Source organism: Hypomesus transpacificus, chromosome 4, assembly GCF_021917145.1.
Source record: "Hypomesus transpacificus isolate Combined female chromosome 4, fHypTra1, whole genome shotgun sequence".
In the NCBI taxonomy this organism is placed as follows: Eukaryota; Metazoa; Chordata; class Actinopteri; order Osmeriformes; family Osmeridae; genus Hypomesus; species Hypomesus transpacificus.
This window is the reverse complement of record NC_061063.1, coordinates 9,670,017-9,694,749: the sequence shown is the minus strand read 5'-3', so window position 1 is coordinate 9,694,749 and position 24,733 is coordinate 9,670,017. Positions and strand designations below refer to the sequence as shown.

Genomic DNA, 24,733 nt, shown 5'->3' with positions numbered 1-24,733 from the left:
GACCCCAGGCCCGACTCTGCTACAGGCCTCCATCAGCACCAGGCTCAGCTCTGCTACCAGCCTACACCAACCGCCCCAGGCTCGGCTCTGCTACCAGCCTGCATCACACTGCATTAGGCTTGGCTCTGCTACCAGCCTCAGGCTTGGCTCTACTACCAGCCTATACTACAATGCATTAGGCTTGGCTTTGCTACCAGCCTCCTCCACCATTGTGCTTGGCTCTGCTACCAGCCCTGCTTCAATAAAAGCTATCTATTCAATCTATGGTGCGATTACTGAACTCGTGAAGACAGAGGTTGCTATGTCAGACATACGCGTTGCTGGGTGGTGGATATAAAACATATAAACATGTCGACTGTTTTTATTGAAACATTACGTTTATAATGTAGTATTTATTTTATGATATGAGCTCTTCAGCATAGCTACGTTTCGTATCAATCTCCGGGTATACTACATCTACTCATACTACCCGAACCCTAACCCTACATCGCACGTGCAAGCACTTGCTCCTGCACCGTTTCCTTGCCCGTTTAAGTGCCTGTGTCAGCCTCACTTATGGCAACCCCATATTGCCTTAATAACATTATAATAGTTGGCATTGTGAATACAAAAAAACCAACATGAGTGGGCAACACAACAGAAATAACTCAACCTAAATAATCCAGTGCCCATTACCCTCAACCTCACTGTGGGTCCCACATATTAGAAATAGGCTTCTGTCTGCTTACTGAAGTAGCTGCTGTTTTAAGTTAACATGAACGGCTTAGCTGCAGGAATGATCTGCGTATGTCGCCAGTTTCAGGGAGAAAACACAGACAGATGGTTATTTCATAATAGGATGAAGGCCATCAGAAACCAATCAGATATGCACACATAACCCCATAAGAAGATGGAGCATCAGTTCTGACTGTAAAAGGTTTGTCCGACTGTAAAAGACTAGTCTGACTGTAAAAGACTAGTCTGACGACTTTTCCTATAATACAGTCTGTCTCTAATAAAAACGCTACTGGTGTGCAAGTCAAATGGATCTGCTTTACTTTCTAGTAGCTCAATAAACGAAAGGTTTCATCAGACCATGTTGAGCCAGTCTGTTTCAGCACCATGGACAAGGTTAGGGCCTTGTCCTAACCAGACGCTCGTACATTTCATTTGTACACATTTGTTCCTTGAAGGCGGGTACTCTGATGAAGTTTAAAACAATTGGATCTGCCCAGAGCCACTCTGGATCTGCCATAACCAATCGCTAGCGTTCGCCTTAGCCAACTCCTTCACCACTAACGGAGCTAGCTGGAAAATCAAACGAACCCCGTGGGGATCAAAGATTGTTCTTGCTCCGGCTTTAACATCTGGATATTCTGCAGCGTTGCCACAATGGACCGAATGGCTTCGCTCGCATATTTTGTCCGCTGCCATTACGGAACCACACCTCAAACTAGCCCACAACCTCAACGTCATTGTTCTCAGCCACTCCCACTGTTCGCTGATTTGCCGGTAGAGAGATAACCTGAGACATCTGACTTACGTGCCGAATTCCCAGACCTAGTAGAGAAGCAAAATTAAAATTTAGCGGAAGTATGTAGGAGGACACCATGTCAGAAGTTTATGTGGGCCCGTGCTTGTCAGGAGAACAGTGTTCCCGTGTCCGTGTTAATTCGTTAAGCAGTAGCGCATCAGATATGGGCTCTGTAGGCTGTGGCAGAATGTCACACCAGCTTGAGATAACAAGCCAGCACGTGCACTACATTATAAAAGATTGACATAATGTGATAGATTAACAGAGACGATATTTTGGCGATACGTGTCGGCGTGTAAAATAACAAAACTATAGCCTCCATTTCAAGATGTTTTTTTTGCTACTGTTTCATATAGATGGGAGCATACCGGCATGATAGGTAAGCTATGATCACATGATTGCAGAGCCCTAGCTCGCTCTCTTGCTCGCGCGCATCTCTTTCTGGCCAGAAGGCGAGCCGCGGCAGTCACGGGCTGTATGGAAATACCGCGCACGCATCGCTGCTTTGTTTCCAACCCCTCTCGGCGGATCCATCCTAAGCCATGCGATGGATATTTTGTGGCAATATCAGTTTAGAATAATTTTACTCGGAGATTCTACCGTTGGAAAATCGTCTCTGCTAAAACGCTTCACTGATGGTATATACAGTGATGTTGCAGATCCTACAGTTGGTGTAGATTTTTATGCCCGTTCGTTAGACATCGAGCCAGGGGTAAAAATCAAGCTTCAGCTCTGGGATACGGCTGGCCAGGAACGATTCAGGTGAGATGTAGAACAGGTTAAAGACTAACCATCGTTATGATAAACAATCGTTTCTGACAGCCATCAGTTGCCTGTACCCACCCAGCAGATGAATTATGAATCAGCCAAAACGCTAAAGCCTGAGCCTTCAATATGTCTGTAGCATTCACGGACATTTTGTGCGATGACAAAATAGACTTTACAGCCTTATACGTTTTTCAAACATAACGGTTAGTGTTAGTATGATGTAGGGCTCTGTGGAAAGAGGTCATCTCCTCCATAGGCCTTTACTCCTATATAAGAAGCAGCCAATTGGGGCGCATCATTGGCATTCATTCACGGTTGATTGACAGACCGCCTTTATTTTTCTTTTCGATAAGGACGGTGCTCATAAAACGAGAACGAATTTCAATACATTTGGCGTTAACATTTTCACTAAGGATAATGCTGTGTATATCAGGTTTTAAGTTAAATGATGTAGAATGAATATTATTTATGCTCGACAGCCTAGACATCTGCGTATTAGCTCCGCAAAGAGATAACATAGTAAACAACGTCAGTCTCCGGGTTGCTGCCTCGGATGTCACGCACGCAATTCATCTCTATGAAGCAAAAGGCCTCCCATTACCCTTTGTAAACTTTGCCTTCAGATCGATGTTTCTTTTGAAAGTATAACAGTCACTGTCACAGAATAAAAGGTATTTAGCCTCGAAGACGTCTACAGAACACACCTAACAATTTCTCTCTGGTGTAGATCTGCTCCTTGGCCTGTTCATTCACGCATCTGATCAAAGAATCGGGTCCTAATATGTCATCCAGTGTTGGAGATGAGTTGTATTGTATTTGTTCCAGTGGAAGGTAGAATGAGGGCAGGGAAGCAGAGATAAAACCCTGGTGGGATCAGGGTTAGGGTCAGCGTTGAGACCCTGGTAGGCAGACTGAACTCCAGGGTCTCTGGTCACACCAACACTCCTCCTGTGTACCTGTCTGTGTAGAGATATGCTCATGGACATTTTCTGAGCTTTTACATTATATAACAGTCCATCTGTTGAGTTTGGTCCTCCCAGGTTAACTGAACAGTCAGCATCTCTCTGTATTTCCCTCCCAGGTCCATCACCACTTCCTACTACCGTAATTCCGTGGGAGGCTTGCTGGTTTTTGACCTGACCAATCGCAAGACCTTCGACCACGTGAGGGAGTGGCACAAGGAAGTGAGTGAGCATATCCTGCCCCACCACATGGTGTACATTCTGATTGGACACAAGAGTGACCTCACCATGGAGCGGCGGGTGAGTCGTGAGGAGGCGGAGCAGCTGGCTGCAGACCTGGGCGTGCGCTACGTGGAGACGTCCGCCAAGTGCAACAGCAACGTGGAGCGGGCGTTCGAGCTGCTGACCAGAGACATCTTCCAGCTGATGAAGATGGGGGAGATCTGCACGCGAGACGGCTGGGACGGGGTGAAGAGCGGCCTCACCGCCAAGGTCCTGTACCCCTCCGAGGATGAGGAGGCAGTAGCCGCGGCCGAGAAAGGCTGCCATTGCTGACTGGCCCCCCTCCCCCACATCCCCTCCCCCACACACCGCCTCCTACATCCTAACCCCCTCTGCCCTGCCCCGCCCCTCCCTGCTGACCACCAAGCCCCGCCCAACCTCATCCTTGTATCCACTGTGACCTGTGTTCCACAACCAGCATAGTCATCTGTATTAAAAACACAGTTTAGATGGGGCTCACATCCTGAGACATCATCGAAAGAGATGAAGAGTGAGGGACAGAGGTAGAGAGAGAGAGGAAGAGGGAAGGAGAGAGAGGTAGAGAATGGTAGAGATAGAGGTAGAGAGAGATGGAGGGGGAGGGAGATGGTGGAAGAGAGTGGAAGAGGCGGTTTGAGAGAGAGGTAGAGATAGAGAAAGGTAAAGAGAGTGAGATAGGTAGAGAGAGGTAGAGAGGGAGTGAGAGGTAAAGATTGGTAAAGAGATAGGTAGAGAGAGATCGGTAGAGTGGGCTAGAGAGAGAGAGACCCTGCCCCAGACATGTGTTCCACCCCTCCAGGTCCTGCAGACATCAGTGCTGCTCTGACAGGAGCCATGAGACCCACGTGCACTACATGTCCCCTGTGACTCCACGCTAGGCCAGCGGCAGAGCACAGAGACCCTGCAGCAGAGCAAAGAGACCCTGCAGCTGAGCCCAGGCCAGTGGCTAGATCATCTATTCATAGATGCCTTTTGCCAACCTGGAACTTTAGGACTTTGAGGCAAGCATGGTATCCGCTCCCAGACTGTGCTTGTGGTTGGGCATCCCTGTCAAACTAAATGTGTAAACGCTTTGCCTGCCATCTCTTGTGGTTGCACATGATATCTTCAAGGGTTCAATCAATTGAACTTTGGTATCAATGGTCACTTAGATATAAATAATAAACAAAGTGTATACAAATACTGTAGATACATCAGCACCATTCTTATCTGGGTAACAGTATGGTCTTGTAGTAGATCGTTTCTACTACTGTATGTGCACACATGCCAACATCGTTTAGCTGCATTATTCTGTGGTCTTTATGATTGTGAATAGACACTGCAGTAATGTTTTTGTTAGAAAAGTTACATCGATTATTTGTAGGTCAGGCTTGGGGCCATATACTATTGGAATTTCTTTTGGGATTTGTAAAGCATATACATGATTATTCCCAGAAAAAGCTTTCATTTAATTCTTAGGAAAAGAGGATATATATCCAGGAAACACACCTTTCTAAGACACACCAGGAAAACCCTGTTTGGCCCTTTAGGAAGGTAGCCAAGGCCACTAACCCTAACATTATAAGCCTAATGATATAACCCTAATTAACACTGGTCCCTAGCTCCCCTGACTCTTGCTCTACTACTCCTGGTCCCCTGATTCCTGACTCTTTCATCAGCATCACAGCAAACATCTACCAAACCGCCTAGAAGTGACCGCTGGACAACACAAGTGGGAGGGATTCATACCAAGACTCCAGTTTGACTCATTCAACTTTTTTCCAACAGCAGCAGAGATTTTGGAAAGTGTCTCCAGTAATGGGAGGATCTCCTCTCACCAGTACCCCACCAGCACCACAAACCTGTACAATGAGACACATCTGGACATTCAGGAATAATACCTTCCTCAATGCTGTTTTATTGTCCTTTCGTATGTTAGTTTTTTGCTTGAGGAAGACCAAGAAAATGTGGGTTATGAACCACTTAACGATGGTAATAATGTCAAAGTCAACATCCACGGTAAAGCTTTAAGCTGTTTTAGTTTTGTTGTTTATGATACTTGTTTTTTCCCCAAACCCAATTACTGTAACGTGACTATCAGTGTCCAGAACGTCCCTGTCCTGCAGAGAAGCACGTACAAGAAGAACTCCTTCAGGACCAGAATGTTCTTGTGTCAGAACAAACAGAGCCCAACTGGGTCCTCTCCTCACTCCTTCTCATGGCTTATATGAACATGGTTCAGGTTGTACATGTTTGATGTTTCTGTGAGGAGATATGTGCAGGATTTGGGAGGAGACTCCTAGTCATGCAGAGGATGGAGAATCAATGTTCTCATTTTTAAAGTTAATAACATAAATGGTCATGTGTTCAGTTAACAAGGTTTTTACATTCACTACTGTAAAACTCAGCACATTAATACCCGTAGCATAGCCTCCCAATAACAGTTCCTTTTCTGGTTTTGTGATTATTTTTTTTTGTAAATGTGGTAATAAGTGACGGTTAAGAATAAACTCAAGATTAAAGTGTAAAGTGCTTGTTGAGTTTCTCAGAATCTCACTGTGTTGTTTGCGGCTAAGAGGAGTTTGGCCCCCTCCTCTGGTGGAAGGCAGGAATACACGTGACCTATTTAAGGAACATTTACATGTATTCATTTAGCAGACGCTTTTATCCAAAGCGACTTCCAAGAGAGAGCTTTACAAAGTGCATATGTCACTGATAATAACAACAAGATAGCCCCAAAGCATTGCGGGTAGAGAAAACAAGAAGCACACATTGTGAACAATAAAAAAATGAGTGCCAAAGGGAAGAACCATAAAAGCATGTAGTTACTGTAAGCAAGTTACATTTAAACAACATGAATCTCTAAGTGCAAATGTACTTGTGCAAAAAAAAATCCAAATCCAATTCAAAGCACGACCGTAGAGGGGACTCTGATGAACAGGCCAGGCCAACTTTGGGAACTGTGGGGCCTTCCTAGGCAGAGTTCTGGGCCCTAAAAAAGGGCAAGGCGAATATGGTCCAAATAAAAATAAAAATACAATGGAAAACACAACCGTAGAGGGGACTATGATGAACAGGCCAGGCCAACTTTGGGACCAGTGGGGCCTTCCTAGGCAGAGTTATGGGCCCGGCAAAAGGGCAAGGCGAATATGGTAAAAAAAATAATCCAAATACAATGGAAAACACAACCGTAGAGGGGACTATGATGAACAGGCCAGGCCAACTTTGGGACCAGTGGGGCCTTCCTAGGCAGAGTTATGGGCCCGGCAAAAGGGCAAGGCGAATATGGTAAAAAAAAAATCCAAATCCAATGGAAAACACGACCGTAGAGGGGACTCTGATGAACAGGCCAGGCCAACTTTGGGACCTCTAATGCCTTCCTAGGCAGAGTTATGGGCCCTGCAAAAGGGCAAGGCGAATATGGTCAAAAAAAAAATCAAAATCCAATGCAAAACACGACCGTAGGGGGGACTCTGATAAACAGGCCAGGCCAACTTTGGGGCCTCTAGGGCCTTCCTAGGCAGAGTTATGGGCCTTGCAAAAGGCCAAGGCGAATATGGCTCAAAAAAAGTCCAAATCCAATGGAAAATATGACCGTAGGGGGGACCCTGATGAACAGGCCAGGCCAACTTTGGGGCCTCTAGGGCCTTCCTAGGCAGAGTTATGGGCCTTGCAAAAGGCCAAGGCGAATATGGCTCAAAAAAAGTCCAAATCCAATGGAAAATATGACCGTAGGGGGGACCCTGATGAACAGGCCAGGCCATTTTTGGGGCCTCTAGGGCCTTCCTAGGCAGAGTTATGGGCCTTGCAAAAGGCCAAGGCGAATATGGCTCAAAAAAAGTCCAAATCCAATGGAAAATATGACCGTAGGGGGGACCCTGATGAACAGGCCAGGCCAACTTTGGGGCCTCTAGGGCCTTCCTAGGCAGAGTTATGGGCCTTGCAAAAGGCCAAGGCGAATATGGCTCAAAAAAAGTCCAACTCCGATGGAAAATATGGCCGTAGGGGGGACCCTGATGAACAGGCCAGGCCAACTTTGGGGCCTCTAAGGCCTTCCTAGGCAGAGTTATGGGCCTTGCAAAAGGGCAAGGCGAATATGGCTCAAAAAAAGTCAAAATCCAATGGAAAATATGACCGTAGGGGGGACCCTGATGAACAGGCCAGGCCAACTTTGGGGCCTCTAGGGCCTTCCTAGGCAGAGTTATGGGCCTTGCAAAAGGCCAAGGCGAAAATATGACCGTAGGGGGGACCCTGATGAACAGGCCAGGCCAACTTTGGGGCCTCTAGGGCCTTCCTAGGCAGAGTTATGGGCCTTGCAAAAGGCCAAGGCGAATATGGCTCAAAAAAAGTCCAAATCCAATGGAAAATATGACCGTAGGGGGGACCCTGATGAACAGGCCAGGCCAACTTTGGGGCCTCTAGGGCCTTCCTAGGCAGAGTTATGGGCCTTGCAAAAGGCCAAGGCGAATATGGCTCAAAAAAAGTCCAACTCCAATGGAAAATATGACCGTAGGGGGGACCCTGATGAACAGGCCAGGCCAACTTTGGGGCCTCTAGGGCCTTCCTAGGCAGAGTTATGGGCCTTGCAAAAGGCCAAGGCGAATATGGCTCAAAAAAAGTCCAACTCCAATGGAAAATATGACCGTAGGGGGGACCCTGATGAACAGGCCAGGCCAACTTTGGGGCCTCTAGGGCCTTCCTAGGCAGAGTTATGGGCCTTGCAAAAGGCCAAGGCGAAAATATGACCGTAGGGGGGACCCTGATGAACAGGCCAGGCCAACTTTGGGGCCTCTAGGGCCTTCCTAGGCAGAGTTATGGGCCTTGCAAAAGGCCAAGGCGAATATGGCTCAAAAAAAGTCCAAATCCAATGGAAAATATGACCGTAGGGGGGACCCTGATGAACAGGCCAGGCCAACTTTGGGGCCTCTAGGGCCTTCCTAGGCAGAGTTATGGGCCTTGCAAAAGGCCAAGGCGAATATGGCTCAAAAAAAGTCCAACTCCAATGGAAAATATGACCGTAGGGGGGACCCTGATGAACAGGCCAGGCCAACTTTGGGGCCTCTAGGGCCTTCCTAGGCAGAGTTATGGGCCTTGCAAAAGGCCAAGGCGAATATGGCTCAAAAAAAGTCCAACTCCAATGGAAAATATGACCGTAGGGGGGACCCTGATGAACAGGCCAGGCCAACTTTGGGGCCTCTAGGGCCTTCCTAGGCAGAGTTATGGGCCTTGCAAAAGGCCAAGGCGAATATGGCTCAAAAAAAGTCCAAATCCAATGGAAAATATGACCGTAGGGGGGACCCTGATGAACAGGCCAGGCCAACTTTGGGGCCTCTAGGGCCTTCCTAGGCAGAGTTATGGGCCTTGCAAAAGGCCAAGGCGAATATGGCTCAAAAAAAGTCCAAATCCAATGGAAAATATGACCGTAGGGGGGACCCTGATGAACAGGCCAGGCCAACTTTGGGGCCTCTAGGGCCTTCCTAGGCAGAGTTATGGGCCTTGCAAAAGGGCAAGGCGAATATGGCTCAAAAAAAGTCCAAATCCAATGGAAAATATGACCGTAGGGGGGACCCTGATGAACAGGCCAGGCCAACTTTGGGGCCTCTAGGGCCTTCCTAGGCAGAGTTATGGGCCTTGCAAAAGGCAAGGCGAACATGGCTCAAAAAAAGTCCAAATCCAATGGAAAATATGACCGTAGGGGGGACCCTGATGAACAGGCCAGGCCAACTTTGGGGCCTCTAGGGCCTTCCTAGGCAGAGTTATGGGCCTTGCAAAAGGCCAAGGCGAATATGGCTCAAAAAAAGTCCAAATCCAATGGAAAATATGACCGTAGGGGGGACCCTGATGAACAGGCCAGGCCAACTTTGGGGCCTCTAGGGCCTTCCTAGGCAGAGTTATGGGCCTTGCAAAAGGCCAAGGCGAATATGGCTCAAAAAAAGTCCAAATCCAATGGAAAATATGACCGTAGGGGGGACCCTGATGAACAGGCCAGGCCAACTTTGGGGCCTCTAGGGCCTTCCTAGGCAGAGTTATGGGCCTTGCAAAAGGCCAAGGCGAATATGGCTCAAAAAAAGTCCAAATCCAATGGAAAATATGACCGTAGGGGGGACCCTGATGAACAGGCCAGGCCAACTTTGGGGCCTCTAGGGCCTTCCTAGGCAGAGTTATGGGCCTTGCAAAAGGCCAAGGCGAATATGGCTCAAAAAAAGTCCAAATCCAATGGAAAATATGACCGTAGGGGGGACCCTGATGAACAGGCCAGGCCAACTTTGGGGCCTCTAGGGCCTTCCTAGGCAGAGTTATGGGCCTTGCAAAAGGCCAAGGCGAATATGGCTCAAAAAAAGTCCAAATCCAATGGAAAATATGACCGTAGGGACCCTGATGAACAGGCCAGGCCAACTTTGGGGCCTCTAGGGCCTTCCTAGGCAGAGTTATGGGCCTTGCAAAAGGCCAAGGCGAATATGGCTCAAAAAAAGTCCAAATCCAATGGAAAATATGACCGTAGGGGGGACCCTGATGAACAGGCCAGGCCAACTTTGGGGCCTCTAGGGCCTTCCTAGGCAGAGTTATGGGCCTTGCAAAAGGCCAAGGCGAATATGGCTCAAAAAAAGTCCAAATCCAATGGAAAATATGACCGTAGGGGGGACCCTGATGAACAGGCCAGGCCAACTTTGGGGCCTCTAGGGCCTTCCTAGGCAGAGTTATGGGCCTTGCAAAAGGGCAAGGCGAATATGGCTCAAAAAAAGTCCAAATCCAATGGAAAATATGACCGTAGGGGGGACCCTGATGAACAGGCCAGGCCAACTTTGGGGCCTCTAGGGCCTTCCTAGGCAGAGTTATGGGCCTTGCAAAAGGCCAAGGCGAATATGGCTCAAAAAAAGTCCAAATCCAATGGAAAATATGACCGTAGGGGGGACCCTGATGAACAGGCCAGGCCAACTTTGGGGCCTCTAGGGCCTTCCTAGGCAGAGTTATGGGCCTTGCAAAAGGCCAAGGCGAATATGGCTCAAAAAAAGTCCAAATCCAATGGAAAATATGACCGTAGGGGGGACCCTGATGAACAGGCCAGGCCAACTTTGGGGCCTCTAGGGCCTTCCTAGGCAGAGTTATGGGCCTTGCAAAAGGCCAAGGCGAATATGGCTCAAAAAAAGTCCAAATCCAATGGAAAATATGACCGTAGGGGGGACCCTGATGAACAGGCCAGGCCAACTTTGGGGCCTCTAGGGCCTTCCTAGGCAGAGTTATGGGCCTTGCAAAAGGCCAAGGCGAATATGGCTCAAAAAAAGTCCAAATCCAATGGAAAATATGACCGTAGGGGGGACCCTGATGAACAGGCCAGGCCAACTTTGGGGCCTCTAGGGCCTTCCTAGGCAGAGTTATGGGCCTTGCAAAAGGCCAAGGCGAATATGGCTCAAAAAAAGTCCAAATCCAATGGAAAATATGACCGTAGGGGGGACCCTGATGAACAGGCCAGGCCAACTTTGGGGCCTCTAGGGCCTTCCTAGGCAGAGTTATGGGCCTTGCAAAAGGGCAAGGCGAATATGGCTCAAAAAAAGTCCAAATCCAATGGAAAATATGACCGTAGGGGGGACCCTGATGAACAGGCCAGGCCAACTTTGGGGCCTCTAGGGCCTTCCTAGGCAGAGTTATGGGCCTTGCAAAAGGGCAAGGCGAACATGGCTCAAAAAAAGTCCAAATCCAATGGAAAATATGACCGTAGGGGGGACCCTGATGAACAGGCCAGGCCAACTTTGGGGCCTCTAGGGCCTTCCTAGGCAGAGTTATGGGCCTTGCAAAAGGGCAAGGCGAACATGGCTCAAAAAAAGTCCAAATCCAATGGAAAATATGACCGTAGGGGGGACCCTGATGAACAGGCCAGGCCAACTTTGGGGCCTCTAGGGCCTTCCTAGGCAGAGTTATGGGCCTTGCAAAAGGCCAAGGCGAACATGGCTCAAAAAAAGTCCAAATCCAATGGAAAATATGACCGTAGGGGGGACCCTGATGAACAGGCCAGGCCAACTTTGGGGCCTCTAGGGCCTTCCTAGGCAGAGTTATGGGCCTTGCAAAAGGCCAAGGCGAACATGGCTCAAAAAAAGTCCAAATCCAATGGAAAATATGACCGTAGGGGGGACCCTGATGAACAGGCCAGGCCAACTTTGGGGCCTCTAGGGCCTTCCTAGGCAGAGTTATGGGCCTTGCAAAAGGCCAAGGCGAACATGGCTCAAAAAAAGTCCAAATCCAATGGAAAATATGACCGTAGGGGGGACCCTGATGAACAGGCCAGGCCAACTTTGGGGCCTCTAGGGCCTTCCTAGGCAGAGTTATGGGCCTTGCAAAAGGCCAAGGCGAACATGGCTCAAAAAAAGTCCAAATCCAATGGAAAATATGACCGTAGGGGGGACCCTGATGAACAGGCCAGGCCAACTTTGGGGCCTCTAGGGCCTTCCTAGGCAGAGTTATGGGCCTTGCAAAAGGCCAAGGCGAACATGGCTCAAAAAAAGTCCAAATCCAATGGAAAATATGACCGTAGGGGGGACCCTGATGAACAGGCCAGGCCAACTTTGGGGCCTCTAGGGCCTTCCTAGGCAGAGTTATGGGCCTTGCAAAAGGCCAAGGCGAACATGGCTCAAAAAAAGTCCAAATCCAATGGAAAATATGACCGTAGGGGGGACCCTGATGAACAGGCCAGGCCAACTTTGGGGCCTCTAGGGCCTTCCTAGGCAGAGTTATGGGCCTTGCAAAAGGGCAAGGCGAACATGGCTCAAAAAAAGTCCAAATCCAATGGAAAATATGACCGTAGGGGGGACCCTGATGAACAGGCCAGGCCAACTTTGGGGCCTCTAGGGCCTTCCTAGGCAGAGTTATGGGCCTTGCAAAAGGGCAAGGCGAACATGGCTCAAAAAAAGTCCAAATCCAATGGAAAATATGACCGTAGGGGGGACCCTGATGAACAGGCCAGGCCAACTTTGGGGCCTCTAGGGCCTTCCTAGGCAGAGTTATGGGCCTTGCAAAAGGGCAAGGCGAACATGGCTCAAAAAAAGTCCAAATCCAATGGAAAATATGACCGTAGGGGGGACCCTGATGAACAGGCCAGGCCAACTTTGGGGCCTCTAGGGCCTTCCTAGGCAGAGTTATGGGCCTTGCAAAAGGGCAAGGCGAACATGGCTCAAAAAAAGTCCAAATCCAATGGAAAATATGACCGTAGGGGGGACCCTGATGAACAGGCCAGGCCAACTTTGGGGCCTCTAGGGCCTTCCTAGGCAGAGTTATGGGCCTTGCAAAAGGCCAAGGCGAACATGGCTCAAAAAAAGTCCAAATCCAATGGAAAATATGACCGTAGGGGGGACCCTGATGAACAGGCCAGGCCAACTTTGGGGCCTCTAGGGCCTTCCTAGGCAGAGTTATGGGCCTTGCAAAAGGCCAAGGCGAACATGGCTCAAAAAAAGTCCAAATCCAATGGAAAATATGACCGTAGGGGGGACCCTGATGAACAGGCCAGGCCAACTTTGGGGCCTCTAGGGCCTTCCTAGGCAGAGTTATGGGCCTTGCAAAAGGCCAAGGCGAACATGGCTCAAAAAAAGTCCAAATCCAATGGAAAATATGACCGTAGGGGGGACCCTGATGAACAGGCCAGGCCAACTTTGGGGCCTCTAGGGCCTTCCTAGGCAGAGTTATGGGCCTTGCAAAAGGCCAAGGCGAACATGGCTCAAAAAAAGTCCAAATCCAATGGAAAATATGACCGTAGGGGGGACCCTGATGAACAGGCCAGGCCAACTTTGGGGCCTCTAGGGCCTTCCTAGGCAGAGTTATGGGCCTTGCAAAAGGCCAAGGCGAACATGGCTCAAAAAAAGTCCAAATCCAATGGAAAATATGACCGTAGGGGGGACCCTGATGAACAGGCCAGGCCAACTTTGGGGCCTCTAGGGCCTTCCTAGGCAGAGTTATGGGCCTTGCAAAAGGGCCTCAAGGCGAACATGGCTCAAAAAAAGTCCAAATCCAATGGAAAATATGACCGTAGGGGGGACCCTGATGAACAGGCCAGGCCAACTTTGGGGCCTCTAGGGCCTTCCTAGGCAGAGTTATGGGCCTTGCAAAAGGCCAAGGCGAACATGGCTCAAAAAAAGTCCAAATCCAATGGAAAATATGACCGTAGGGGGGACCCTGATGAACAGGCCAGGCCAACTTTGGGGCCTCTAGGGCCTTCCTAGGCAGAGTTATGGGCCTTGCAAAAGGGCAAGGCGAACATGGCTCAAAAAAAGTCCAAATCCAATGGAAAATATGACCGTAGGGGGGACCCTGATGAACAGGCCAGGCCAACTTTGGGGCCTCTAGGGCCTTCCTAGGCAGAGTTATGGGCCTTGCAAAAGGGCAAGGCGAACATGGCTCAAAAAAAGTCCAAATCCAATGGAAAATATGACCGTAGGGGGGACCCTGATGAACAGGCCAGGCCAACTTTGGGGCCTCTAGGGCCTTCCTAGGCAGAGTTATGGGCCTTGCAAAAGGGCAAGGCGAACATGGCTCAAAAAAAGTCCAAATCCAATGGAAAATATGACCGTAGGGGGGACCCTGATGAACAGGCCAGGCCAACTTTGGGGCCTCTAGGGCCTTCCTAGGCAGAGTTATGGGCCTTGCAAAAGGGCAAGGCGAACATGGCTCAAAAAAAGTCCAAATCCAATGGAAAATATGACCGTAGGGGGGACCCTGATGAACAGGCCAGGCCAACTTTGGGGCCTCTAGGGCCTTCCTAGGCAGAGTTATGGGCCTTGCAAAAGGCCAAGGCGAACATGGCTCAAAAAAAGTCCAAATCCAATGGAAAATATGACCGTAGGGGGGACCCTGATGAACAGGCCAGGCCAACTTTGGGGCCTCTAGGGCCTTCCTAGGCAGAGTTATGGGCCTTGCAAAAGGGCAAGGCGAACATGGCTCAAAAAAAGTCCAAATCCAATGGAAAATATGACCGTAGGGGGGACCCTGATGAACAGGCCAGGCCAACTTTGGGGCCTCTAGGGCCTTCCTAGGCAGAGTTATGGGCCTTGCAAAAGGGCCAAGGCGAACATGGCTCAAAAAAAGTCCAAATCCAATGGAAAATATGACCGTAGGGGGGACCCTGATGAACAGGCCAGGCCAACTTTGGGGCCTCTAGGGCCTTCCTAGGCAGAGTTATGGGCCTTGCAAAAGGCCAAGGCGAATATGGCTCAAAAAAAGTCCAAATCCAATGGAAAATATGACCGTAGGGGGGACCCTGATGAACAGGCCAGGCCAACTTTGGGGCCTCTAGGGCCTTCCTAGGCAGAGTTATGGGCCTTGCAAAAGGGCAAGGCGAATATGGCTCAAAAAAAGTCCAAATCCAATGGAAAATATGACCGTAGGGGGGACCCTGATGAACAGGCCAGGCCAACTTTGGGGCCTCTAGGGCCTTCCTAGGCAGAGTTATGGGCCTTGCAAAAGGGCAAGGCGAACATGGCTCAAAAAAAGTCCAAATCCAATGGAAAATATGACCGTAGGGGGGACCCTGATGAACAGGCCAGGCCAACTTTGGGGCCTCTAGGGCCTTCCTAGGCAGAGTTATGGGCCTTGCAAAAGGGCAAGGCGAACATGGCTCAAAAAAAGTCCAAATCCAATGGAAAATATGACCGTAGGGGGGACCCTGATGAACAGGCCAGGCCAACTTTGGGGCCTCTAGGGCCTTCCTAGGCAGAGTTATGGGCCTTGCAAAAGGGCAAGGCGAACATGGCTCAAAAAAAGTCCAAATCCAATGGAAAATATGACCGTAGGGGGGACCCTGATGAACAGGCCAGGCCAACTTTGGGGCCTCTAGGGCCTTCCTAGGCAGAGTTATGGGCCTTGCAAAAGGGCAAGGCGAACATGGCTCAAAAAAAGTCCAAATCCAATGGAAAATATGACCGTAGGGGGGACCCTGATGAACAGGCCAGGCCAACTTTGGGGCCTCTAGGGCCTTCCTAGGCAGAGTTATGGGCCTTGCAAAAGGGCAAGGCGAACATGGCTCAAAAAAAGTCCAAATCCAATGGAAAATATGACCGTAGGGGGGACCCTGATGAACAGGCCAGGCCAACTTTGGGGCCTCTAGGGCCTTCCTAGGCAGAGTTATGGGCCTTGCAAAAGGGCAAGGCGAACATGGCTCAAAAAAAGTCCAAATCCAATGGAAAATATGACCGTAGGGGGGACCCTGATGAACAGGCCAGGCCAACTTTGGGGCCTCTAGGGCCTTCCTAGGCAGAGTTATGGGCCTTGCAAAAGGGCAAGGCGAACATGGCTCAAAAAAAGTCCAAATCCAATGGAAAATATGACCGTAGGGGGGACCCTGATGAACAGGCCAGGCCAACTTTGGGGCCTCTAGGGCCTTCCTAGGCAGAGTTATGGGCCTTGCAAAAGGCCAAGGCGAACATGGCTCAAAAAAAGTCCAAATCCAATGGAAAATATGACCGTAGGGGGGACCCTGATGAACAGGCCAGGCCAACTTTGGGGCCTCTAGGGCCTTCCTAGGCAGAGTTATGGGCCTTGCAAAAGGCCAAGGCGAATATGGCTCAAAAAAAGTCCAAATCCAATGGAAAATATGACCGTAGGGGGGACCCTGATGAACAGGCCAGGCCAACTTTGGGGCCTCTAGGGCCTTCCTAGGCAGAGTTATGGGCCTTGCAAAAGGGCAAGGCGAATATGGCTCAAAAAAAGTCCAAATCCAATGGAAAATATGACCGTAGGGGGGACCCTGATGAACAGGCCAGGCCAACTTTGGGGCCTCTAGGGCCTTCCTAGGCAGAGTTATGGGCCTTGCAAAAGGGCAAGGCGAATATGGCTCAAAAAAAGTCCAAATCCAATGGAAAATATGACCGTAGGGGGGACCCTGATGAACAGGCCAGGCCAACTTTGGGGCCTCTAGGGCCTTCCTAGGCAGAGTTATGGGCCTTGCAAAAGGGCAAGGCGAATATGGCTCAAAAAAAGTCCAAATCCAATGGAAAATATGACCGTAGGGGGGACCCTGATGAACAGGCCAGGCCAACTTTGGGGCCTCTAGGGCCTTCCTAGGCAGAGTTATGGGCCTTGCAAAAGGCCAAGGCGAATATGGCTCAAAAAAAGTCCAAATCCAATGGAAAATATGACCGTAGGGGGGACCCTGATGAACAGGCCAGGCCAACTTTGGGGCCTCTAGGGCCTTCCTAGGCAGAGTTATGGGCCTTGCAAAAGGCCAAGGCGAATATGGCTCAAAAAAAGTCCAAATCCAATGGAAAATATGACCGTAGGGGGGACCCTGATGAACAGGCCAGGCCAACTTTGGGGCCTCTAGGGCCTTCCTAGGCAGAGTTATGGGCCTTGCAAAAGGCCAAGGCGAATATGGCTCAAAAAAAGTCCAAATCCAATGGAAAATATGACCGTAGGGGGGACCCTGATGAACAGGCCAGGCCAACTTTGGGGCCTCTAGGGCCTTCCTAGGCAGAGTTATGGGCCTTGCAAAAGGCCAAGGCGAATATGGCTCAAAAAAAGTCCAAATCCAATGGAAAATATGACCGTAGGGGGGACCCTGATGAACAGGCCAGGCCAACTTTGGGGCCTCTAGGGCCTTCCTAGGCAGAGTTATGGGCCTTGCAAAAGGCCAAGGCGAATATGGCTCAAAAAAAGTCCAAATCCAATGGAAAATATGACCGTAGGGGGGACCCTGATGAACAGGCCAGGCCAACTTTGGGGCCTCTAGGGCCTTCCTAGGCAGAGTTATGGGCCTTGCAAAAGGCCAAGGCGAATATGGCTCAAAAAAAGTCCAAATCCAATGGAAAATATGACCGTAGGGGGGACCCTGATGAACAGGCCAGGCCAACTTTGGGGCCTCTAGGGCCTTCCTAGGCAGAGTTATGGGCCTTGCAAAAGGCCAAGGCGAATATGGCTCAAAAAAAGTCCAAATCCAATGGAAAATATGACCGTAGGGGGGACCCTGATGAACAGGCCAGGCCAACTTTGGGGCCTCTAGGGCCTTCCTAGGCAGAGTTATGGGCCTTGCAAAAGGCCAAGGCGAATATGGCTCAAAAAAAGTCCAAATCCAATGGAAAATATGACCGTAGGGGGGACCCTGATGAACAGGCCAGGCCAACTTTGGGGCCTCTAGGGCCTTCCTAGGCAGAGTTATGGGCCTTGCAAAAGGCCAAGGCGAATATGGCTCAAAAAAAGTCCAAATCCAATGGAAAATATGACCGTAGGGGGGACCCTGATGAACAGGCCAGGCCAACTTTGGGGCCTCTAGGGCCTTCCTAGGCAGAGTTATGGGCCTTGCAAAAGGCCAAGGCGAATATGGCTCAAAAAAAGTCCAAATCCAATGGAAAATATGACCGTAGGGGGGACCCTGATGAACAGGCCAGGCCAACTTTGGGGCCTCTAGGGCCTTCCTAGGCAGAGTTATGGGCCTTGCAAAAGGCCAAGGCGAATATGGCTCAAAAAAAGTCCAAATCCAATGGAAAATATGACCGTAGGGGGGACCCTGATGAACAGGCCAGGCCAACTTTGGGGCCTCTAGGGCCTTCCTAGGCAGAGTTATGGGCCTTGCAAAAGGCCAAGGCGAATATGGCTCAAAAAAAGTCCAAATCCAATGGAAAATATGACCGTAGGGGGGACCCTGATGAACAGGCCAGGCCAACTTTGGGGCCTCTAGGGCCTTCCTAGGCAGAGTTATGGGCCTTGCAAAAGGCCAAGGCGAATATGGCTCAAAAAAAGTCCAAATCCAATGGAAAATATGACCGTAGGGGGGACCCTGATGAACAGGCCAGGCCAACTTTGGGGCCTCTAGGGCCTTCCTAGGCAGAGTTATGGGCCTTGCAAAAGGCCAAGGCGAATATGGCTCAAAAAAAGTCCAAATCCAATGGAAAATATGACCGTAGGGGGGACCCTGATGAACAGGCCAGGCCAACTTTGGGGCCTCTAGGGCCTTCCTAGGCAGAGTTATGGGCCTTGCAAAAGGCCAAGGCGAATATGGCTCAAAAAAAGTCCAAATCCAATGGAAAATATGACCGTAGGGGGGACCCTGATGAACAGGCCAGGCCAACTTTGGGGCCTCTAGGGCCTTCCTAGGCAGAGTTATGGGCCTTGCAAAAGGCCAAGGCGAATATGGCTCAAAAAAAGTCCAAATCCAATGGAAAATATGACCGTAGGGGGGACCCTGATGAACAGGCCAGGCCAACTTTGGGGCCTCTAGGGCCTTCCTAGGCAGAGTTATGGGCCTTGCAAAAGGCCAAGGCGAATATGGCTCAAAAAAAGTCCAAATCCAATGGAAAATATGACCGTAGGGGGGACCCTGATGAACAGGCCAGGCCAACTTTGGGGCCTCTAGGGCCTTCCTAGGCAGAGTTATGGGCCTTGCAAAAGGCCATGAACAGGCCAGGCCAAGGCGAATATGGCTCAAAAAAAGTCCAAATCCAATGGAAAATATGACCGTAGGGGGGACCCTGATGAACAGGCCAGGCCAACTTTGGGGCCTCTAGGGCCTTCCTAGGCAGAGTTATGGGCCTTGCAAAAGGCCAAGGCGAATATGGCTCAAAAAAAGTCCAAATCCAATGGAAAATATGACCGTAGGGGGGACCCTGATGAACAGGCCAGGCCAACTTTGGGGCCTCTAGGGCCTTCCTAGGCAGAGTTATGGGCCTTGCAAAAGGGCAAGGCGAATATGGCTCAAAAAAAGTCCAAATCCAATGGAAAATATGACCGTAGGGGGGACCCTGATGAACAGGCCAGGCCAACTTTGGGGCCTCTAGGGCCTTCCTAGGCAGAGTTATGGGCCTTGCAAAAGGGCAAGGCGAATATGGCTCAAAAAAAGTCCAAATCCAATGGAAAATATGACCGTAGGGGGGACCCTGATGAACAGGCCAGGCCAACTTTGGGGCCTCTAGGGCCTTCCTAGGCAGAGTTATGGGCCTTGCAAAAGGCCAAGGCGAATATGGCTCAAAAAAAGTCCAAATCCAATGGAAAATATGACCGTAGGGGGGACCCTGATGAACAGGCCAGGCCAACTTTGGGGCCTCTAGGGCCTTCCTAGGCAGAGTTATGGGCCTTGCAAAAGGCCAAGGCGAATATGGCTCAAAAAAAGTCCAAATCCAATGGAAAATATGACCGTAGGGGGGACCCTGATGAACAGGCCAGGCCAACTTTGGGGCCTCTAGGGCCTTCCTAGGCAGAGTTATGGGCCTTGCAAAAGGCAAGGCGAATATGGCTCAAAAAAAGTCCAAATCCAATGGAAAATATGACCGTAGGGGGGACCCTGATGAACAGGCCAGGCCAACTTTGGGGCCTCTAGGGCCTTCCTAGGCAGAGTTATGGGCCTTGCAAAAGGCCAAGGCGAATATGGCTCAAAAAAAGTCCAAATCCAATGGAAAATATGACCGTAGGGGGGACCCTGATGAACAGGCCAGGCCAACTTTGGGGCCTCTAGGGCCTTCCTAGGCAGAGTTATGGGCCTTGCAAAAGGCCAAGGCGAATATGGCTCAAAAAAAGTCCAAATCCAATGGAAAATATGACCGTAGGGGGGACCCTGATGAACAGGCCAGGCCAACTTTGGGGCCTCTAGGGCCTTCCTAGGCAGAGTTATGGGCCTTGCAAAAGGCAAGGCGAATATGGCTCAAAAAAAGTCCAAATCCAATGGAAAATATGACCGTAGGGGGGACCCTGATGAACAGGCCAGGCCAACTTTGGGGCCTCTAGGGCCTTCCTAGGCAGAGTTATGGGCCTTGCAAAAGGCCAAGGCGAATATGGCTCAAAAAAAGTCCAAATCCAATGGAAAATATGACCGTAGGGGGGACCCTGATGAACAGGCCAGGCCAACTTTGGGGCCTCTAGGGCCTTCCTAGGCAGAGTTATGGGCCTTGCAAAAGGCCAAGGCGAATATGGCTCAAAAAAAGTCCAAATCCAATGGAAAATATGACCGTAGGGGGGACCCTGATGAACAGGCCAGGCCAACTTTGGGGCCTCTAGGGCCTTCCTAGGCAGAGTTATGGGCCTTGCAAAAGGCCAAGGCGAATATGGCTCAAAAAAAGTCCAAATCCAATGGAAAATATGACCGTAGGGGGGACCCTGATGAACAGGCCAGGCCAACTTTGGGGCCTCTAGGGCCTTCCTAGGCAGAGTTATGGGCCTTGCAAAAGGCCAAGGCGAATATGGCTCAAAAAAAGTCCAAATCCAATGGAAAATATGACCGTAGGGGGGACCCTGATGAACAGGCCAGGCCAACTTTGGGGCCTCTAGGGCCTTCCTAGGCAGAGTTATGGGCCTTGCAAAAGGGCAAGGCGAATATGGCTCAAAAAAAGTCCAAATCCAATGGAAAATATGACCGTAGGGGGGACCCTGATGAACAGGCCAGGCCAACTTTGGGGCCTCTAGGGCCTTCCTAGGCAGAGTTATGGGCCTTGCAAAAGGCCAAGGCGAATATGGCTCAAAAAAAGTCCAAATCCAATGGAAAATATGACCGTAGGGGGGACCCTGATGAACAGGCCAGGCCAACTTTGGGGCCTCTAGGGCCTTCCTAGGCAGAGTTATGGGCCTTGCAAAAGGGCAAGGCGAATATGGCTCAAAAAAAGTCCAAATCCAATGGAAAATATGACCGTAGGGGGGACCCTGATGAACAGGCCAGGCCAACTTTGGGGCCTCTAGGGCCTTCCTAGGCAGAGTTATGGGCCTTGCAAGGCGAATATGGCTCAAAAAAAGTCCAAATCCAATGGAAAATATGACCGTAGGGGGGACCCTGATGAACAGGCCAGGCCAACTTTGGGGCCTCTAGGGCCTTCCTAGGCAGAGTTATGGGCCTTGCAAAAGGGCAAGGCGAATATGGCTCAAAAAAAGTCCAAATCCAATGGAAAATATGACCGTAGGGGGGACCCTGATGAACAGGCCAGGCCAACTTTGGGGCCTCTAGGGCCTTCCTAGGCAGAGTTATGGGCCTTGCAAAAGGGCAAGGCGAATATGGCTCAAAAAAAGTCCAAATCCAATGGAAAATATGACCGTAGGGGGGACCCTGATGAACAGGCCAGGCCAACTTTGGGGCCTCTAGGGCCTTCCTAGGCAGAGTTATGGGCCTTGCAAAAGGCAAGGCGAATATGGCTCAAAAAAAGTCCAAATCCAATGGAAAATATGACCGTAGGGGGGACCCTGATGAACAGGCCAGGCCAACTTTGGGGCCTCTAGGGCCTTCCTAGGCAGAGTTATGGGCCTTGCAAAAGGGCAAGGCGAATATGGCTCAAAAAAAGTCCAAATCCAATGGAAAATATGACCGTAGGGGGGACCCTGATGAACAGGCCAGGCCAACTTTGGGGCCTCTAGGGCCTTCCTAGGCAGAGTTATGGGCCTTGCAAAAGGGCAAGGCGAATATGGCTCAAAAAAAGTCCAAATCCAATGGAAAATATGACCGTAGGGGGGACCCTGATGAACAGGCCAGGCCAACTTTGGGGCCTCTAGGGCCTTCCTAGGCAGAGTTATGGGCCTTGCAAAAGGGCAAGGCGAATATGGCTCAAAAAAAGTCCAAATCCAATGGAAAATATGACCGTAGGGGGGACCCTGATGAACAGGCCAGGCCAACTTTGGGGCCTCTAGGGCCTTCCTAGGCAGAGTTATGGGCCTTGCAAAAGGGCAAGGCGAATATGGCTCAAAAAAAGTCCAAATCCAATGGAAAATATGACCGTAGGGGGGACCCTGATGAACAGGCCAGGCCAACTTTGGGGCCTCTAGGGCCTTCCTAGGCAGAGTTATGGGCCTTGCAAAAGGGCAAGGCGAATATGGCTCAAAAAAAGTCCAAATCCAATGGAAAATATGACCGTAGGGGGGACCCTGATGAACAGGCCAGGCCAACTTTGGGGCCTCTAGGGCCTTCCTAGGCAGAGTTATGGGCCTTGCAAAAGGGCAAGGCGAATATGGCTCAAAAAAAGTCCAAATCCAATGGAAAATATGACCGTAGGGGGGACCCTGATGAACAGGCCAGGCCAACTTTGGGGCCTCTAGGGCCTTCCTAGGCAGAGTTATGGGCCTTGCAAAAGGGCAAGGCGAATATGGCTCAAAAAAAGTCCAAATCCAATGGAAAATATGACCGTAGGGGGGACCCTGATGAACAGGCCAGGCCAACTTTGGGGCCTCTAGGGCCTTCCTAGGCAGAGTTATGGGCCTTGCAAAAGGGCAAGGCGAATATGGCTCAAAAAAAGTCCAAATCCAATGGAAAATATGACCGTAGGGGGGACCCTGATGAACAGGCCAGGCCAACTTTGGGGCCTCTAGGGCCTTCCTAGGCAGAGTTATGGGCCTTGCAAAAGGGCAAGGCGAATATGGCTCAAAAAAAGTCCAAATCCAATGGAAAATATGACCGTAGGGGGGACCCTGATGAACAGGCCAGGCCAACTTTGGGGCCTCTAGGGCCTTCCTAGGCAGAGTTATGGGCCTTGCAAAAGGGCAAGGCGAATATGGCTCAAAAAAAGTCCAAATCCAATGGAAAATATGACCGTAGGGGGGACCCTGATGAACAGGCCAGGCCAACTTTGGGGCCTCTAGGGCCTTCCTAGGCAGAGTTATGGGCCTTGCAAAAGGGCAAGGCGAATATGGCTCAAAAAAAGTCCAAATCCAATGGAAAATATGACCGTAGGGGGGACCCTGATGAACAGGCCAGGCCAACTTTGGGGCCTCTAGGGCCTTCCTAGGCAGAGTTATGGGCCTTGCAAAAGGGCAAGAATATGCGAATATGGCTCAAAAAAAGTCCAAATCCAATGGAAAATATGACCGTAGGGGGGACCCTGATGAACAGGCCAGGCCAACTTTGGGGCCTCTAGGGCCTTCCTAGGCAGAGTTATGGGCCTTGCAAAAGGGCAAGGCGAATATGGCTCAAAAAAAGTCCAAATCCAATGGAAAATATGACCGTAGGGGGGACCCTGATGAACAGGCCAGGCCAACTTTGGGGCCTCTAGGGCCTTCCTAGGCAGAGTTATGGGCCTTGCAAAAGGGCAAGGCGAATATGGCTCAAAAAAAGTCCAAATCCAATGGAAAATATGACCGTAGGGGGGACCCTGATGAACAGGCCAGGCCAACTTTGGGGCCTCTAGGGCCTTCCTAGGCAGAGTTATGGGCCTTGCAAAAGGGCAAGGTGAATATGTGAATATGGCTCAAAAAAAGTCCAAATCCAATGGAAAATATGACCGTAGGGGGGACCCTGATGAACAGGCCAGGCCAACTTTGGGGCCTCTAGGGCCTTCCTAGGCAGAGTTATGGGCCTTGCAAAAGGGCAAGGCGAATATGGCTCAAAAAAAGTCCAAATCCAATGGAAAATATGACCGTAGGGGGGACCCTGATGAACAGGCCAGGCCAACTTTGGGGCCTCTAGGGCCTTCCTAGGCAGAGTTATGGGCCTTGCAAAAGGGCAAGGTGAATATGTGAATATGGCTCAAAAAAAGTCCAAATCCAATGGAAAATATGACCGTAGGGGGGACCCTGATGAACAGGCCAGGCCAACTTTGGGGCCTCTAGGGCCTTCCTAGGCAGAGTTATGGGCCTTGCAAAAGGGCAAGGTGAATATGTGAATATGGCTCAAAAAAAGTCCAAATCCAATGGAAAATATGACCGTAGGGGGGACCCTGATGAACAGGCCAGGCCAACTTTGGGGCCTCTAGGGCCTTCCTAGGCAGAGTTATGGGCCTTGCAAAAGGGCAAGGTGAATATGTGAATATGGCTCAAAAAAAGTCCAAATCCAATGGAAAATATGACCGTAGGGGGGACCCTGATGAACAGGCCAGGCCAACTTTGGGGCCTCTAGGGCCTTCCTAGGCAGAGTTATGGGCCTTGCAAAAGGGCAAGGCGAATATGGCTCAAAAAAAGTCCAAATCCAATGGAAAATATGACCGTAGGGGGGACCCTGATGAACAGGCCAGGCCAACTTTGGGGCCTCTAGGGCCTTCCTAGGCAGAGTTATGGGCCTTGCAAAAGGGCAAGGTGAATATGTGAATATGGCTCAAAAAAAGTCCAAATCCAATGGAAAATATGACCGTAGGGGGGACCCTGATGAACAGGCCAGGCCAACTTTGGGGCCTCTAGGGCCTTCCTAGGCAGAGTTATGGGCCTTGCAAAAGGGCAAGGTGAATATGTGAATATGGCTCAAAAAAAGTCCAAATCCAATGGAAAATATGACCGTAGGGGGGACCCTGATGAACAGGCCAGGCCAACTTTGGGGCCTCTAGGGCCTTCCTAGGCAGAGTTATGGGCCTTGCAAAAGGGCAAGGTGAATATGTGAATATGGCTC

At 50.2% G+C, this 24,733-nt stretch overlaps 1 protein-coding gene across 1 annotated transcript; it reads left to right on the top strand.

Moving 5' to 3' along the window:
- Positions 1–1,965: 1,965 nt before the first annotated feature.
- rab42a (RAB42, member RAS oncogene family a) lies at positions 1,966–4,057 on the top strand. The gene is made up of 2 exons (XM_047019568.1): positions 1,966–2,275; positions 3,363–4,057. The coding sequence occupies exons 1-2, from the start codon at positions 2,061–2,063 to the stop codon at positions 3,796–3,798; spliced, it is 651 nt and encodes a 216-aa protein (XP_046875524.1). The 5' UTR covers positions 1,966–2,060; the 3' UTR covers positions 3,799–4,057.
- The last annotated feature ends 20,676 nt before the right edge of the window (positions 4,058–24,733 follow it).

Coding starts and splice junctions, on each gene's coding strand:
- rab42a (XM_047019568.1), top strand. CDS start 2,061: ATGGATATTTTGTGGCAATATCAGTTTAGAATAATTTTACTCGGAGAT. Junction 2,276..3,362: donor GCTGGCCAGGAACGATTCAG/GTGAGATGTAGA, acceptor TTTCCCTCCCAG/GTCCATCACCACTTCCTACT.